We start from the raw sequence: 18,780 nt of genomic DNA, 5'->3' as shown, positions 1-18,780 counted from the left end.
GAGCACGGGCTTGAGAGTCAGAGGACCTGGGTTCTAATCCTGGCTCCACCACTTGTCTCGGACAAGTCATTTCACTTCTCAGTGCCTCAGTTTCCTCATCCGTAAAACGAGGATTAAAATCTTACTCCCTCCTGTGACCTTGAGCCCCATGCTGGACATGGGACTGTGTTCAACCTGGTGGATTTATGCCTAACCCAGCCCTTTGAATCAATCAATCAATCAATCATATTCATTGAGCACTTACTGTGCGCAGAGCACTGTACTAAGCGCTTGGGAAGTACAAGTTGGCAACATATAGAGACAGTCCCTACCCAACAGTGGGCTCACAGTCTAGAAGGGGGAGACAGAAAACAAAACCAAACATGTTAACAAAATAAAATAAATAGAATAGATATGTACAAGTACAATAAATGAATAAATAGGGTAATAAATATGTACAAACATATATACATATATACAGGTGCTGCTTTGAACAGTGGTTGGCACCTAGTAAGCACTTGGCAAGCACTGCCTGGGGGTGCACAACAGAATCAATCAATCAATCAATCGTATTTATTGAGCGCTTACTATGTGCAGAGCACTGTACTAAGCGCTTGGGAAGTACAAATTGGCAACACAAGGAATGGGTGAGCTTGTACAATGGGTGAACAGAAGGAATGGGTGAGCTTGTACAATTTATTGGAATAAATGGTTGTGACTGTGTACGGGCCATCAGAAGGAATGGCTTTGTGTGCATGGTATCGGAAGGGACGGCCGTTTGTGTTTTCACGGTGTCCGAACAATTGTGCGTGCGCCTGAAGCGTTGGAAGGAAAGGTTGTGTGGGTTTGTGAGCTCAGAAGGCATGGTTGGGTGTGTGGCGTCAAAAGGAATTGTGCGTCTGCGTGGGGTGTCTGAAAGCCTGGTCGTGCGTGAGCGTGTGGTGTCAGAAGGACCAGTTGTGAGTGTGCGTGGCATCAGAAGGACCGGTTGTGCGTGCGGGTGGCACTGAAAGGAAAAGCGTGGCTCAGTGGAAAGAGCCCGGGCTTTGGAGTCAGAGGTCATGGGTTCGAATCCCTGCTCCGCCACATGTCTCCTGTGACCTTGGGCAAGTCGATTCACTTCTCTAAGCCGCAGTTCCCTCATCTGTAAAATGGGGATTAAGACTGGGAGCCCCCCATGGGACAACCTGATCACCTTGTAACCTCCCCAGCGCTTAGAACAGCGCTTTGCACATAGTAAGCGCTTAATAAATGCCATCATCATCATCATCATCAATGGTTGTGTGTGTGTGCGTGGTGTCAGAAGGAACAGTTATATGTGTGTGTGGAGTCAGAAGGAATGGTTGTGTGTGTGCGCGTGGTGTTGAAAGGAACGGTTTTGTGTGTGTGTGTGTCTCAGAATCGGCAGGGCCCGCTCTGAAATCCCAGCAGACACATCGGCCGGCGGAAATTCCGCCATTATTTTTCCCCCACTTTTTGTTCTTTATTCACCGGATGAACTGCCTGCAGGGAGAAATCCGGTGTAAGGAATGTCATGAACAACACGCAGCATTTCCCTCCCTCCTATTTCCCCCCTACCCGTGGGCCCCAGTGTCCAACTCCCCCAGCCCCTAAACGGTTTTCCCCTCAGCCCATCCTCCTGGGTGGTGGGCCTCGGCCAAGTCCAACCCCACAGCTCTGTTCATGGCAGGATTCCCAGTGTTCCCAGGGGAGTCTCCGGGATTCAGGCCATCGCTGCCAGGCCCGCAGCACGTTTTGCCGCTCGCTCTGGAGAAGGTGGGTGGCCCTGGAGGGTCCTCAGGAGCCTCTGACGATTCTCTTGGATTTCTCGCCAGTGTCTCTCCTCTGGACAACGCTGCAGGAAGGAAAGAGGGGGAGTCCCGTGACTCAGCCGCCCGGTCCCCGCTTCTCCAAAACCTTACCGACGGCCCGTCTCCTCCAAGAGGCCTTCCCTGACTAAGCCCTCCTCTCCCCTTCTCCCGCTCCCTTACGCGCCACCCTGACTTGCTCCTTTTATCCATCCCCACCTCGTAGCCCCACAGCACTTACATACAGAGCTGTTATGTCTTTATTTCTAATTTAAATAATTAATAATGGCATTTGTTAAGCGCTTACTATGTGCAGAGCACTGTTCTAAGCGCTGGGGCGGGGGGATACAAGGTGATCAAGTTGTCCCACGTGGGGCTCACAGTCTTAACCCCCATTTTACAGATGGGGTAACTGAGGCTCAGAGAAGTGAAGTGGCTTGCCCAAGGTCATACAGCAGACATGTGGCAGAGGCAGGATTTGAACCCATTACCTCTGACTCCAAAGCCCGTGCTCTTTCCACTGAGCCACGCTGCTTCTCCATTTTCTATTTATGTCTCCCTTGCTCTAGACTGTAAGCTCATGTGGGCAGGGGATGTGTCTGTTCTATTGTTCTATTGTACTCTCCCAAGCGCTTAGTACAGTGCTTTGCACACAGAAAGAACTCAATAAATATGATTGATTGACTGACTGACTGACTTACAGATGCTCAGGTTCGTTCAGACTCAGCTCCCTCTCCCTTCTGCATCGTCTATGCGCTTGGATCTGTGAACTTTGGGCACCCAACTTGTACTTCCCAAGCGCTTAGTACAGTGCTCTGCACACAGTAAGCGCTCAATAAATATGATTGATGATTTGATATCTGTCCTGCCCTATCCATCAATCCCTCAATCGTATCTTCTAGCCTGTGAGCCCGCTGTTGGGTAGGGACCGTCTCTATATGTTGCCAACTTGGACTTCCCAAGTGCTTAGTACAGTGCTCCGCACACAGTAAGCGCTCTATAAATACGATTGAATAAATGAATGAATTTATCGAGTGCTTACTCTGTGTAGAGCACTGTACTAAGCACTTGGGAGAGTATAATACAATAGATTTAGCATAATTCCCTGCCCACAGTGTACTTACACTTTAAAGGGGAAACAGACACTAACCCTCAGGAACCTCCAGTGGTTGCCCATAATAATAATAATTATGGAATTCGTTAAGAGCCACGAGAAGCAGCGTGGCTCAGTGGAAAGAGCCCGGGCTTTGGAGTCAGAGGTCATGGGTTCAAATCCCTCCTCTTCCAATTACCAGCTGTGTGACTTTGGGCAAGTCACGACTTCTCTGGGCCTCAGTTCCCTCATCTGTAAAATGGGGAGGAAGACTGTGAGACCCCGTGGGACAACCTGATCATTGCCCACTGTTGGGTAGGGACCGTCTCTATATGTTGCCAACTTGTACTTCCCAAGCACTTAGTACAGTGCTCTGCACACAGTAAGCGCTCAATAAATACGATTGATTGATTGATTTCTAACCTCCCCAGGGCTTAGAACAGTGCTTGGCACATAGTAAGCGCTTAATAAATGCCATTATTAAGCGCTTACTATGTGTCAAGCACTGTTCTAAGGGCTGGGGTGAATACAAGCAAACTGGGCTGGACACAGTCCCTGTCCCACTTAGGGCTAACCGTCTCAATCCCCATTTTACAGACTAGTCAACTGAGGCCCAGAGAAGTTCCCATTCATCTCTGCATGAAAATAAAAACTCCTCACCACTTACTCTACCACTTACCATTTATTACTCTATTTATTTATTTATTTATTTATTTTACTTGTACATATCTATTCTATTTATTTTATTTTGTCAGTATGTTTGGTTTGGTTCTCCGTCTCCCACTTTTAGACTGTGAGCCCACTGTTGGGTAGGGACTGCCTCGATATGTTGCCAATTTTTACTTCCCAAGCGCTTAGTACAGTGCTCTGCACACAGTAAGCGCTCAATAAATACAATTGATTGATTGATTTCTAATCTCCCCAGGGCTTAGAACAGTGCTTGGCACAGAGTAAGCGCTTAATAAATGCCATTATTAAGCGCTTACTATGTGTCAAGCACTGTTCTAAGGGCTGGGGTGAATACAAGCAAACTGGGCTGGACACAGTCCCTGTCCCACTTAGGGCTAACCGTCTCAATCCCCATTTTACAGACTAGTCAACTGAGGCCCAGAGAAGTTCCCATTCATCTCTGCATGAAAATAAAAACTCCTCACCACTTACTCTACCACTTACCATTTATTACTCTATTTATTTATTTATTTATTTATTTTACTTGTACATATCTATTCTATTTATTTTATTTTGTCAGTATGTTTGGTTTGGTTCTCCGTCTCCCACTTTTAGACTGTGAGCCCACTGTTGGGTAGGGACTGCCTCTATATGTTGCCAATTTTTACTTCCCAAGCGCTTAGTACAGTGCTCTGCACACAGTAAGCGCTCAATAAATACAATTGATTGATTGATTTCTAATCTCCCCAGGGCTTAGAACAGTGCTTGGCACATAGTAAGCGCTTAATAAATGCCATTATTAAGCGCTTACTATGTGTCAAGCACTGTTCTAAGGCCTGGGGTGAATACAAGCAAACTGGGCTGGACACAGTCCCCGTCCCACTTAGGGCTAACCGTCTCAATCCCCATTTTACAGACTAGTCAACTGAGGCCCCGAGAAGTGCCCATTCATCTCTGCATGAAAATAAAAACTCCTCACCACTTACTCTACCACTTACCATTTATTACTGTATTTATTTATTTATTTATTTTACTTGTACATATCTATTCTATTTATTTTATTTTGTCAGTATGTTCGGTTTGGTTCTCCGTCTCCCCCTTTTAGACTGTGAGCCCACTGTTGGGTAGGGACTGCCTCTATACGTTGCCAATTTGTACTTCCCAAGCGCTTAGTACAGTGCTCTGCACATAGTAAGCGCTCAATAAATGCGATTGATGATGATGATGATGATGACCACTGGCTTTAAAGCACTCACTCACCTTGCCCCCTCCTAGCTCACTACCCTACTCTTCCACCATCACCCAGCCCTCACACTTTGTTCCTCTAATTCTAATCTTCTCACTGTAGCTCCATCTCATCTCCCTCAATCAATCAATCGTATTTATTGAGCGCTTACTGTGTGCAGAGCACTGTACTAAGCGCTTGGGAAGTACAAATTGGCAACATATAGAGACAGTCCCCACCCATCAGCAGTCAAGAAGTTCAGACAGATAATTGCTCTCCCCTCACTTCAAAGCCTTATTGAAGGCCCATTTCTCCCAAGAAGCATCAGAAGCAGCGTGGCTCAATGGAAAGAGCCTGGGCTTGGGAGGTCATGGGTTCAAATCCCGGCTCTGCCAACTGTCAGCTGTGTGACCTTGGGCAAGTCACTTCACTTCTCTGGGCCTCAGTTACCTCATCTGTAAAATGGGGATGAAGACTGTGAGCCCCACGTGGGACAACCTCCCCAGCGCTTAGAACACTGCTTTGCACATAGTAAGCGCTTAACAAATGCCATTATTATTATTATTATTATTATTATTATTAAAATAGGGATTAAAACTGTGAGCCCGATGTGGGACAACCTGATCACCTTGTAACCCCCCAGCGCTTAGAACAGTGTTTCGCACATAGCAAGTGCTTAACAAATACCATTATTATTATTATTATTGTTATTATTATTATTATTAAGAAGCCTTCCCTGACTGAGCCCTCCTCACCTCTTCTCCCATTCCCTTCTGCATTGCCCTGACTTAATAATAATAATAATGTTGGCATTTGTTAAGCACTTACTATGTGCAAAGCACTGTTCTAAGAGCTTGGGGGGATACAAAGTGATCAGGTTGTCCCACGTGGGGCTCACAGTCTTAATCCCCATTTTACGGATGAGGTAACTGAGACTCAGAGAAGTTAAGTGACTTGCCCAAGGTCACACAGCAGACATGTGGCGGAGCCGGGATTCGAACCCATGACCTCTGACTCCAAAGCCCGTGCTCTTTCCACTGAGCCACGCTGCTTCTCTCATTCATCCTCCCTCCCATCCCCACAGCACACGCGTATATGTCTGTAACAGAAGCAGCGTGGCTCAGTGGAAAGAGCACGGGCTTTGGAGTCAAAGGTCACGGGTTTGAATCCCGGCTCCACCACGTGTGCTGTGTGACCTCGGGCAAGCCACTTTACTTCTCTGTGCCTCAGTTCCCTCATCTGTAAAATGGAGATTAAGACTGTGAGCCCCACGTGGGACAACCTGATCACCTTGTATCCCCCAGCGCTTAGAACAGTGTTTTGCATGTAGTAAGCTCTTAACAAAGGTCATTATTATTATTAATAATAATTATTTCATTCATTCATTCATTCATTCAATCGTATTTATTGAGCGCTTACTGTGTGCAGAGCAGTGTACTAAGCGCTTGGGAAGTACAAGTTCGACTTATTTATTTATGTATATTAATGTCTACCTTCCCCTCTAGACTGTGAGCTTGATGAGGGTAGGGAATGTACCTGTTTGTTGTACTCTCCCAACCATTTAGTACAGTGCTTTGCACACAATAAGTACTCAATAAATGATTGAATGACTCCCACAGCACTTATGAACATATCTTAAAATCCTATATGTTATTTATTTATATTAAAATCTGTCTCCCTCACCACTATAATAATAATAATAATAATAATAATAATAATGGCATTTATTAAGCGCTTACTATGTGCAAAGCACTGTTCTAAGCACTGGGGTGGTTACAAGGTGATCAGGTTGTCCCACAGGGGGCTCACAGTCTTCATCCCCATTTTACAAAATGAAAAATAATCTAATATTGTTATGGATCAAGTCAAACTATGAGCAGAGTATCTTATTACTCCATTAGGCTGTAGCCATTTTTCCCTTCAGTCTTTCTTGCTAATTTTGGAGAGGGTTAGGGTTAGTTACTTCTATATAATGAACCTGTAAACAATCTGTAATCAATAATAATAACAGTGATGGCATTTATTAAGCACTTACTATGTGCAAAGCACTAGGGAGGTTACAAGGTGATCAGGTTGTCCCACAGGGGGCTCACAGTCTTCATCCCCATTTTACAGATGAGGTAACTGAGGCCCAGAGAAGTGAAGTGACTTGCCCAAAGTCACACAGCTGACAATTGGCAGAGGCGGGATTTGAACCCATGACCTCTGACTCCAAAGCCCGCGATCTTTCCACTGAGCCACGCTGCTTCTCTCACTAGACCGTAAGCTCGTTGTGGGAAGGGAACAGACAGAGGTGACAGAGGTCAACCCTGTTGTTTTGCACTCTTCCGAGGGCTTAGTACAATGCTCTGCACAAAGTGAAGTGCTCAATAAATTCCACTGATGGTGATGATGGAATCTGGCAGATTCTGGGGGTCTCCCTGAATGATAATAACAATAATTACAATAATAACAATAATGATGATGATAATTGTGTTATTTGTTGAGGGCTTCCTATGGTGCAGAGCGCAGAGCGTGGCCTACCTGTATATATGTATATGTGTTTGTGCATATTTATTACTCTATTTATTTATTTATTTATTTTACTTGTACATATCTATTCTATTTATTTTATTTTGTTAGTATGTTTGGTTTTGTTCTCTGGCTCCCCCTTCTAGACTGTGAGCCCACTGTTGGGTAGGGACTGTCTCTATATGTTGCCAACTTGTACTTCCCAAGCACTTAGTACAGTGCTCTGCACACAGTAAGCGCTCAATAAATACGATTGATTGATTGATTGATTCTACGTGGCCCCGACTTGCTCCCTTTATTCATCCCCTCTCCCAGCCCCACTGCACTTATGTCCATATCTGTCATTTATTTCTTTCTATTCATGCCTGTCTCCCTCTCTACACCATAAACTGATTGTGGGCAGGGATTATATCCATTTGTTGTAATATTGTATTCACCCAAGTGCTCTGCGCACACAGCGTGGCTCAGTGGAAAGAGCACGAGCTTTGGAGTCAGAGGTCATGGGTTCAAATCCCTACTCCGCCAATTGTCAGCTGTGTGACTTTGGGCAAGTCATTTCACTTCTCTGGGCATCAGTTACCTCATCTGTAAAATGGGGATGAAGACTGTGAGCCCCCCGTGGGACCACCTGATCACCTTGTTAACCTCCCCAGTGCTTAGAACAGTGCTTTGCACATAGCAGAGAAGCAGCGTGGCTCAGTGGAAAGAGCCTGGGCTTTGGAGTCAGAGGTCATGGGTTCAAATCCCGGCTCTGCCAATTGCCAGCTGTGTGACTTTGGGCAAATCACTTCATTTCTCTGTGCCTCAGTTCCCTCATCTGTAAAATGAGGATTAAGACTGTGAGCCCCCCCGTGGGACAACCTGATCACATTGTAACCTCCTCAGTGCTTAGAACAGTGCATTGCACATAGTAAGCGCTTAATAAATGCTATCATTATTATTATTATTATTATAGTAAGCGCTTACTAAATGCCATCATTATTATTATTATTACTCCGCCAGTTGTCAGCTGTGTGACTTTGGGCAAATCACTTAACTTCTTTGGGCCCCAGTTCCCTCATCTGTAAAATGGGGATGAAGACTGTGAGCCCCCTGTGGGACAACCTGATCACCTTTTAACCTCCCCAGTGCTTAGAACAGTGCTTTGCACATAGTAAGCGCTTAATAAATGCCATTTCATTCATTCAATCGTATTAATTGAGCGCTTACTGTGTGCAGAGCGCCGTACTGAGTGCTTGGGAAGTACAAATTGGCAACATATAGAGACGGTCCCTACCCAACAGTGGGCTCACAGTCTAGAAATTATTATTATTATTATATAATAATAATTATTATTATAGTAAGCATTTGATAAATACAAATAAGTGACTGCCTGACTGACTAGGAAGGGTGGCAGACCCTCGTTCGCCCCTGCTTAGCATCTCACTTGGTGTTTCTCACTGCATCTTCTCAAAACTGTGCTCTCTCCCGTGGGCTTGGCCACTTTTTGGGCTTTGGTTTGTTTTTTACGCTCCAGGGATTTCTCCGCAATCTTTCTCTGTAAATCCAACAGGCGCTCGTCAGGCCGAGAGGCTTTGGCTACCCAGGGCTTTACTTTCTTTTCTTCGTGCCTGTGGACGGAACGGAAAAGGAAGAAAAAATTAAAAGGGAACGAGGTAGAGAATCAGCCCGGCCTGAGTGGAAAAAACACAGGTTTGGTCGCTGTGTGACCTTGGGTAAGTCACAACTTCCTTGAACCTCAGTTTCCTCATCTGTAAAAATACCTGTTTTCCCTCCCTCTGACTTTGGAAGCTCCGTCTGGGACAGGGTCTGTGTCCCATCTGATTATTTTTCACCCGCCCAGTCTTTAATCAATCAGTGGTATTTATTGAGTGCTTATTGTGTGCAGTGTAATAATAATCCAGAGGTGGATTATGTCCATTAGCTATCTGGACATAAATCGATAATGGCATTTATTCAGCGCTGTCCCAGTAGGGAGAGCACGGGTCTGAGAGTCGGCGGACCTGGGTTCGAATTCTGCCTCCGCCACTTGTGTGTCGTGTCACTTAAATGATCTGTATCTCGGTTTCCTCATTTGGAAAATGGGAGTTACATATAATCATAATCATATAATCCCCCTTTTAGACCGTGAGCCCACTGTTGGGTAGGGACTGTCTCTATATGTTGCCAATTTGTACTTCCCAAGCGCTTAGTACAGTGCTCTGCACATAGTAAGCGCTCAATAAATACGATTGGTGATGATGATGAATCATAATAATAATAATGGCATTTATTAAGCGCTTACTGTGTGCAAAGCACTGTTCTAAGCACTGGGGAGGATACAAGTTGATCAGGTTGCCCCATGAGGGGCTCACGGTCTTAATCCCCATTTTACAGATGAGGTAACGGAGGCACAGAGAAGCTAAGTCACTTGCCCAGAGTCACACAGCTGACAAGCGGCAGAGCAGGGATTCGAACCCATGACCTCTGACTCCCAAGCCTGGGCCCTTTCCACTGAGCCACACTGCTTCTCAATTACAGAGGTTAACGTCTAAAGCAGAACTCCTTATCTTCCTTCCCAAATCCTGTCCTCTCCCTGACTTTCCCAACACTGTAGATGATGCTAACATCCTTCTTGTCTCTCAAGCCTGTAACCTTGGCATTATCCTTGACTCCGCTCTCTCTCATTCAACCCACATAGTCAATCCATCACTAAATCCTGTCAGTTCCATCTTCACAGCATCATTAAAACCCCTCCTTTCCTCTCCATCCAAACTGCCACCACATTAATACAATCATTTATCCTATCCTGCCTTGATTACTGTATCAGCCTCCTGTCTCTTCCTACTCCAGTCCATATTTCACACTGCTGCCCATATAATTTTTAATTTTTCTACAAAATATTTCAAGATGTTTCCCCACTCCTCTTCTCCCACTCCCTTCTGTGTCACCCTGATTTGCTCCCTTTATTCACTCCCCTCCCAGCTCCACAGCCCTTATAATAATAATGATGATGGCATTTATTAAGCGCTTACTATGTGCAAAGCACTGTTCTAAGCGCTGGGGAGGTTACAAGGTGATCAGGTTGTCCCTCGGGGGGCTCACAGTCTTAATCCCCATTTTACAGATGAAGTAACTGAGGCACAGAGTAGTGAAGTGACTTGCCCAAAGTCACAAAGCTAACAATTGGCGGAGCCGGGGTTTGAACCCATGACCTCTGACTCTGACCTCTGACTTTTAGACTGTGAGCCCACTATTGGGTAGGGACTGTCTCTATGTGTTGCCAATTTGTACTTCCCAAGCGCTTAGTACAGTGCTCTGCACATAGTAAGCGCTCAATAAATACGATTGATGATGATGATGATGACTCCAAAGCTTGTGCTCTTTTCACTGAGCCACGCTGCTTCTCTTATCACTTATCACTTCTTTTAGACTGTGAGCCCACTATTGGGTAGGGACTGTCTCTATATGTTGCCAACTTGTACTTCCCAAGAGCTTAGTACAGTGCTCTGCACACAGTAAGCGCTCAATAAATACGATCGATGATGATGATGATGATGATCACTTATCACTTCTACTTCCCAAGCGCTTAGTACAGTGCTCTGCACACAGTAAGCGCTCAATAAATACGATCGATGATGATGATGATGATGATCACTTATCACTTCTTTTAGACTGTGAGCTCACTGTTGGGTAGGGACTGTCTCTATATGTTGCCATCTTGTACTTCCCAAGCGCTTAGTACAGTGCTCTGCACACAGTAAGCGCTCAATAAATACGATTGATTGATTATGTGATAACAGTAATAATAACTGTGGTATTTGTAAAGCACTTACTATGTGCCAGACGCTGTACTAAGTGCTGGGGTGGATACGAGCAAACCAGGTTGGACACAGTCCCCGCCCCACATGGGGCTCATAATCTTAATCTCCATTTCACAGATGAGATCACTGAGGCCCAGAGAAGTTAAGTGACTTGCCCAAGGTCACACAGAAAACAAGTGGTGAAGCCTGGATTAGAACACATGAGCTTCTGGCCATGCCATGAGAAGCAGCGTGGCTCAGTGGAAAGAGCCCGGGTTTTGGAGTCAGAGGTCATGGGTTCAAATCCCAGCTCTGCCAACTGTCAGCTGGGTGACTTTGGGCAAATCACTTAACTTCTCTGTGCCTCAATCAATCAATCAATCAATCAATCAATCGTATTTATTGAGCGCTTACTGTGTGCAGAGCACTGTACTAAGTGCTTGGGAAGCACAAGTTGGCAACATACAATGACCTCATCTGTAAAATGGGGATAAAGACTGTGAGCCCCCCATGGGACAACCTGATCGCCTTGTAACCTCCCCAGCGCTTAGAACAGTGCTTTGCACATAGTAAGCACTTAATAAATGCCATCATCATCATGCCGCAAACACGATTGGATGAATGAATGAATGAATGAATGAATGAATGAGTGAATGAATGAGCAGGCAAGTTCTGGGCAGGTGGGGGGGGGGGTCTAGAGGCTTTAGAGATGAGGTCACAGTGCAGTTACCTTTGTCAGTCAATCAGTCAATCATATTTATTGAGCGCTTAATGTATGTGGAGCACTGTACTAAGCACTTGGGAGAGTACAGTGTAACAATAAACAGACACATTCCCTGCCCACAACGAGCTTATAGTCTAGAGAAGCAGCGTGGCTCAGTGGAAAGAGCCCGGGCTTTGGAGTCAGAGGTCATGGGTTCGAATCCCGGCTCCACCACAAGTCTGCTGTGTGACCTTGGGCAAGTCACTTCACTTCTTTGAACCTCAGGTACCTCATCTGTAAACATGGGGATTAAGACTGTGAGCCCCACGTGGGACAACTTGATCACACTGTATCCCCCTCCAGCGCTTAGAACAGTGCTTTGCACATAGTAAATGCTTAACAAATGCCATTATTATCATTATTATATTATCAGAGGGAGAGACAGACATTAATAGAAATAAATTGTACGTATTGGGGGGGTACCTGCCCCTGGGCCCTGCTGGTTCGATGAGTGTTGGGAGGAATTACAATCTGTAGGGCGGGAATGATCCCCCTTAGCCCACAAGAAATTTAGGGCCAACACACTTCATTCATTCTTCAATCATATTTATTGAGCGCTTACTGTGTGCAGAGCACTGTACTACGCACACTTCTCATGATAATGGAGGAGGAGGAGGAGGGAGGGGAACCTGAAAGCAGCAGGAGCTGTGGAAAAGTAGCAGTAACAGTGGCACCATCTCTAGATCGGAAGCCCATCGTGGGCGGGGAATGTGTCCACCAGCTCATTATATTCTTATACAGCGCTTAGAACAGCGCTCAGCATTTAAAACAGCAGAGAGAAGCAGCGTGGCTCAGTGGAAAGAGCCCGGGCTTTGGAGTCAGAGGTCATGGGTTCAAATCCCGGCTCCGCCAATTGTCAGCTGTGTGACTTTGGGCAAGTCACTTCACTTCTCTATGCCTCAGTTACCTCATCTGTAAAATGGGGATTAAGACGGTGAGCCCCCTTTGGGACAACCTGATCACCTTGTAATCAGCCCAGCACATAGAACAGTGCTTTGCACATCGTAAGCACTTAATAAATGCCATAATAATAATTATTATTATTAACAGTGCTTAGTGCTTAGAACAGTGCTTGGCACTACAGTGCTTTGCACGTCGTAAGCACTTAATAAATGCCATAATTATTATTATTATTATTAACAGTGCTTAGTGCTTAGAACAGTGCTTGGCACAAAGTAAGCACTTAACAAATACCATTATTATTAGTATTATATTGCACTCTCCCAAGCAGTGCACACACTAAGAGTTCAGTAAACAGCATTGATCGATTGATCAATAGTAGTAGTAGTGGTAGTAATAATAACGGTAGTGACTGAGTGCAATTCTGTAGTTGCCCGAATAATAATGACAATTATGGTATTTGTTAAGAGTTTACGATGTGCCAAGCACTGTTCTAAGCACTGGGGTAGATACAAGGTAATCAGGTTGTCCCATGTGGGGCTCACAGTCTTAATCCCCATTTTCCAGTTGAGGTGACTGAGGCACAAAGTTATTTTACTTGTACATATTTACTATTTACTATTATTATAGTATTATAATAATATATAACATATAATATATAATAATATATAATAATATATAATAATAATATATAATAATATAATACAATATAATATATAGTATTATATTTACCATTCTATTTATTTTGTTGATGATGTGCATTTATATATATATAAATCATGTATATATGTTTGTGCATATTTATTACTCTATTTATTTTAATTGTTCATATATATTCTATTTATTTTATTTTGTTAGTATGTTTGGTTTCGTTCTCTGTCTCCGCCTTTTAGACTGTGAGCCCACTGTTGGGTAGGGACTGTCTCTATATGTTGCCAACTTGTACTTCCCAAGCGCTTAGTACAGTGCTCTGCACACAGGAAGCGCTCAATAAATACAATTGATTGATTGATTAAGTGACTTACTCAAGGTCACACAACAGACAAGTGGTGGAGCCGGGATTAGGCCTTCCCAGACTGAGCCCCCTTTTTCCTCTCCTCCTCCCCATCGCCCCCCAGCCCTACCTCCTTCCCTTCCCCACAGCAATTGTATAGGGGCTTTGGAGTCAGAGGTCATGGGTTCAAATCCCAGCTCCACCAATTGTCAGCTGTGTGACTTTGGGTAAGTCACTTCACTTCTCTGCGCCTCAATTCCCTCATCTGTAAAATGGGGATTAAGACTGTGAGCCCCACGTAGGACAACCTGATCACCTTGTATTCCCCCAGCGCTTAGAACAGTGCTTGGCACATCGTAAGCGCTTAACAAATAACATCATTTTTATTAGTATTATTATTATTTATTTTACTTGTACATATTTACTATTCTATTTATTTTGTTAATGATGTGCATATAGCTATAATTCTGTTTATTCTGATGATTTTGACACTTGTCTGCATGTTTTGTTTTGTTGTCTGTCTCCCCCTTCTAGACTGTGAGCCCGTTGTTGGGTAGGGACTGTCTCTATATGTTGCCAACTTGGACTTCCCAAGCGCTTAGTACAGTGCTCTGCGCACAGTAAGCACTCAATAAATACGATTGAATGAATGAATGAATGAATGAATTAGAACCCATGTCCTCTGACTCCGAAGCCCATGCTCTTTCCACTAAGCCACACTAGTGGAAACAACCCAAGCCCAGGACTCAGGAGTTGAGATCTGGGTTCTAATCCTGCCTCTGCCACTTGCCTGCTGGGTGACTTAACTCTATATGGCTCAGTTTCCTCAACTGAATAATAATAAAGCTTAATAAGTAAGCCTTATTAAGGGCTTACTATGTGCCAGACACTGCATTAAGCACTGGGGTACATATATATTAATCGGGTTGGACACAGTCCAGGTCTCACAGTCTTAATCTCCATTTTACAGAGAAGCAGCATGGCTCAATGGAAAGAGCCCGGGCTCTGGAGTCAGAGGTCATGGGTTCAAATCCCGGCTCCGCCAACTGTCAGCTGTGTGACTTTGGGCAAGTCACTTCACTTCTCTGGGCCTCAGTTCCCTCATCTGGAAAATGGGGATTAAGACTGTGAGCTCCCCGTGGGACAACCTGATCACTTTGTAACCTGAACAGTGCTTTGCACATAGTACGTGCTTAATAAATGCCATTATTATTATTATTATTATTACTCATGAGGTAACTGAGGCACAGAGAATTGAAGTGACCTGAGCAAGGATTAGAACCCAGGTCTTTCCAACTTCCTGGCCCGTGCTCCAACCACTAGGCAACACTGCTTCTCAAATGGGGATTCAATACCTCTTGTCCTTTTAGACTGTGAGCCCACTGTTGGGTAGGGACTGTCTCTATATGTTGCCAACTTGCACTTCCCAAGCGCTTAGTCCAGTGCTCTGCACACAGTAAGCGCTCAATAAATATGATTGATTGATTGATTGATTGTCCCAACCTGTTAGACTGTGAGTCCCATGTGGGAAAGGGGCCTTATCAAAACACTGGCCCTCTCAATCAATCAATCAATCAATCGTTTCTCCTTTCTTCCCTCCTTAATAGCCATCTTCAACTGTTCACTCTCCAGTGGCTTCTTCCTCACTGATTTCAAACAAGCCCTGGTCGCTCCTTCTACCATAATAATAAATAATAATGGCATTTATTAAGCGCTTACTATGTGCAAAGCACTAGAGAAGCAGCGTGATATAATGCTTAGAACAGTGCTTTGCACATAGTAAGCACTTAATAAATGCCATCATCATCATTATTATTATTACTGCACTGGCCTGGGAGTGAGGAGGTCATAGGTTATAATCCCAGCTACACCACTTGTCTGCTGTGTTACCTTGGACAAGTCACTTCACTTCTCTGGGCCTCAGTTACCTCATCTGTAAAACGGAGATTACGATTGTGAGCCCCATGTGGGACAGGGACTGTGTCCAACCTGATTAGGTTGTATCTACCCCAGTGACACATACTAGGTGCTTAACAATGACTGTCATTATTATCAATCTTCTCCTTATTATTATTCCTCTTCAAACACCTCCAGTGCTTAGAACAGTGCTTTGCACATAGTAAGCGCTTAAGAAATACCATCATCATCATCATCATCATCACTTTGAGCTAGTCGTCTACACCTGCTGGCTCAAGTTCCTCTCCTCCAATTCTTTCCTTGACCCCCTCCATTCTGGCTTCCGTCCCCTTCACTCATTCATTCATTCATTCATTCAATCATATTTATTGAGCGCTTACTGTGTGCAGAGCACTCTACTAAGCGCTTGGGAAGTACAAGCTGGCAACATATACCCAAAAATGGGCTCACAGTCCACAGAAACCGCCCTCTCAATGATCTCCTTCTTGCCAATTCCAAGGGCTTCTACTCCCTCCTAGACCTCCTCTACCTCTCAGCTGCCATAGACACAGTCGACCACCCCCTTCTCCTGGAAACGTTATCCAACCTCGGCTTCCCGGTCGCTGTCCTCTCCTGGTTCTCCTGGTTCTGGTCTCAGTCTCCCTCTCCTTCTGACATCCAAGCCCATGCTTAATCCACTAGGCCACGCTGATTCCCTTTTCCTATCTTCCCCTTTGGAACATCAGGTGAAACCTCCCTAAAATCTCCCCCGCTCCTCTCCAGTCCCTCCCTCCTCCCACCTCTTCTCTCTTCCATCTCTCCCAGTGGAATCTCAAGAGGAGCTCTCCCATCGCCTTTCACAATCTCCACCTCCTGTCTCCACGTCTGACCCAATCTCTTGCCCCCACCTTTCTTTCCTCTCTGATTGTCATCTTCAACTGTTTTTTTCATCAACGGTCACGGTTGCTCTTGAACGATCCCAGTTCCTCAACGGGGTACGGTGCTTGATGGTGCTCAAATAGTGCCCGCCCGGCCCCCTCTCCATCCCCCCATCTTACCTCCTTCCCTTCCCCACAGCACCTGTATATATGTATATATTTATTACTCTATTTATTTTACTTGTACATATCTATTCTATTCACTTTATTTTGTTAGTATGTTTGGTTTTGTTCTCTGTCTCCCCCTTTTAGACTGTGAGCCCACTGTTGGGTAGGGACTGTCTCTATATGGTGCCAACTTGTACTTCCCAAGCGCTTAGTACAGTGCTCTGCACACAGTAAGCGCTCAATAAATACGATTGATTGATTGATTGATTGATTCCCCACTATTTTCAAACGTGCCCATGTATCTCCTGTCTTAAAAACCCCTCCCTTGATCCCATGGTTCCCTCCAGTTATCGCCCCATCTCCCTCCTACCATTCCTCTCCAAACCCCTTGAGTGAGTTTTCTACACCCGCTGTCTCAAATTCTTCTCCTCCAACTCTCTCCTTGACCACATCCAATCAGGCTTCCGTCGCCTTCGCTCCACCAAAAGTGCAATCTCTAAGGTCACCACGACCTTCTTCTAGTCAAACCCAACCGCCTCTACTCTGTCCTAATCCTCTTTGGCCTCTCAGCTGCCTTCGAACATGTGGACCTCCTCCTTCTCCTGGAAACATTATCCAACCCTGGCAGGGGGTCCAGGAAACCCACCAACAGCTTCAAGAAGATCCTGAAGCCTCCAGGGGGATTTAGGAGGCACCCCACCCCTAAAGCACCCCCTAATAATAATAATAATAATAATGGTATTTGTTAAGCGCTTACTATATGCAAAGCAATCAATCAATCAATCATATTTCATTCATTCTGTTCTAAGTGCTGTGGAAGTTATAAGGTGAACAGGTTGTCCTACGGGGGGCTCACAGTTTTAATCCCCATTTTACAGATGAGGTAACTGAGGCACAGAGAAGTTAAGTGACTCGCCCAAAATCACACAGCTGACAGTTGGCAGAGATGGGATTTGAACCCACGACCTCTGACACCAAAGCCCAGGCTCCTTCCATTGAGCCAATCAATCAATCAATCGTATTTATTTAGCACTTACTGTGTGCAGAGCACTGTACTAAGCGCTTGTACTAAGAGCCATCATGCTTCTCCTAGGCAGGGTCTCGTCTCTGTCTCCCCCTTCTAGACTGTGAGCCCACTGTTGGGTAGGTACCGTCTCTATGTGTTGCCAACTTGTACTTCCCAAGCGCTTAGTACAGTGCTCTGCACTCAGTAAGCGCTCAATAAATATGATTGAATGAATGACTGTTCTGAGCTCCACCTGGGGAGCCCAGCCCTGTTGAAATTCTCCACATTTTTCCAGGTGGAGCTGGGCTTCTTGCCACTGAAAACATCCCAGCTCCACTCACGGTCTCCTAAAGGATCCTTTTGCCTTTTTAGTAAATCTCTTCCTCTCAGACCTGAAATTTACCTGAAAGATCTGGGCATCATTCCAAACCCCGGAGACAGCAGGCGAGTGAGTGGTTCTTCTATTTTTTCCCCACTTTCATTAAACTGAGCCATCCTGTCTTAAGTAACAGCCAAATTTAGGAAAATGAAAAGCTAATTTGCTTCGGCATTAATTATACATTACAGGATTACCCATAGGATTAAACTCTTCTAGAGAGCAAGAAAGCAGAGATTGTGCCTAGTAATTCCATTTTACTCTCCCAGGCCTTTAATACACAGCTCTCCACAGACAGAATAAGCACTTAATCAATGGTATACAGTGCAGCGTGGCTCAGTGGGAAAAGCACGGGTTTGGGAGGCAGAGGTCATGGGTTCGAATCCTGGCTCCGCCACATGTCTGCTGTGTGACCTTGGGCAAGCCACTTAACTTCTCTGTGCCTCAGTTACCTCATCTGTAAAATGGGGATTACTACTGTGAGCCCCACGTGGGACAACCTGATTACCATGTATCCTCCCAAGCGCATAGTAAGCACATAGTAAGCGCTTAACAAATGCCAATATTATTATTATTATAATTACTATGTGCAGAGAGGACTGTACTAAGCTCTTGGGAAAGTACACTACAACAGAATTAGCAGACATGTTTCCTGCCCAGATCAAGCCATAAATACGATTGATTGATCAATTGAGATTATTGATTGAGATTAGGAAGCAGTGTGGCCTAGGA

The 18,780-nt window shown here is 44.9% G+C and overlaps 1 protein-coding gene across 1 annotated transcript in view; it reads right to left on the bottom strand.

Moving 5' to 3' along the window:
- Positions 1 to 1,454: 1,454 nt before the first annotated feature.
- The window catches only part of CFAP99 (cilia and flagella associated protein 99), a 161,038-nt gene continuing 143,712 nt past the window's right edge, over positions 1,455 to 18,780 (bottom strand). The window contains exons 15-16 of the mRNA XM_038745561.1: positions 8,712 to 8,895; positions 1,455 to 1,834 (exon numbers count right to left, since the gene is read on the bottom strand). Of these exons, the coding sequence (XP_038601489.1) occupies positions 1,703 to 1,834; positions 8,712 to 8,895 (316 nt within the window). The 3' untranslated portion in view covers positions 1,455 to 1,702. The remainder of the gene's footprint in view (positions 1,835 to 8,711; positions 8,896 to 18,780) is intronic.

Source organism: Tachyglossus aculeatus, chromosome 4, assembly GCF_015852505.1.
Source record: "Tachyglossus aculeatus isolate mTacAcu1 chromosome 4, mTacAcu1.pri, whole genome shotgun sequence".
NCBI lineage: Eukaryota > Metazoa > Chordata > Mammalia > Monotremata > Tachyglossidae > Tachyglossus > Tachyglossus aculeatus.
Note: the sequence above shows the minus strand (reverse complement) of the source record. Positions and strands in the feature narration are given on the sequence as shown.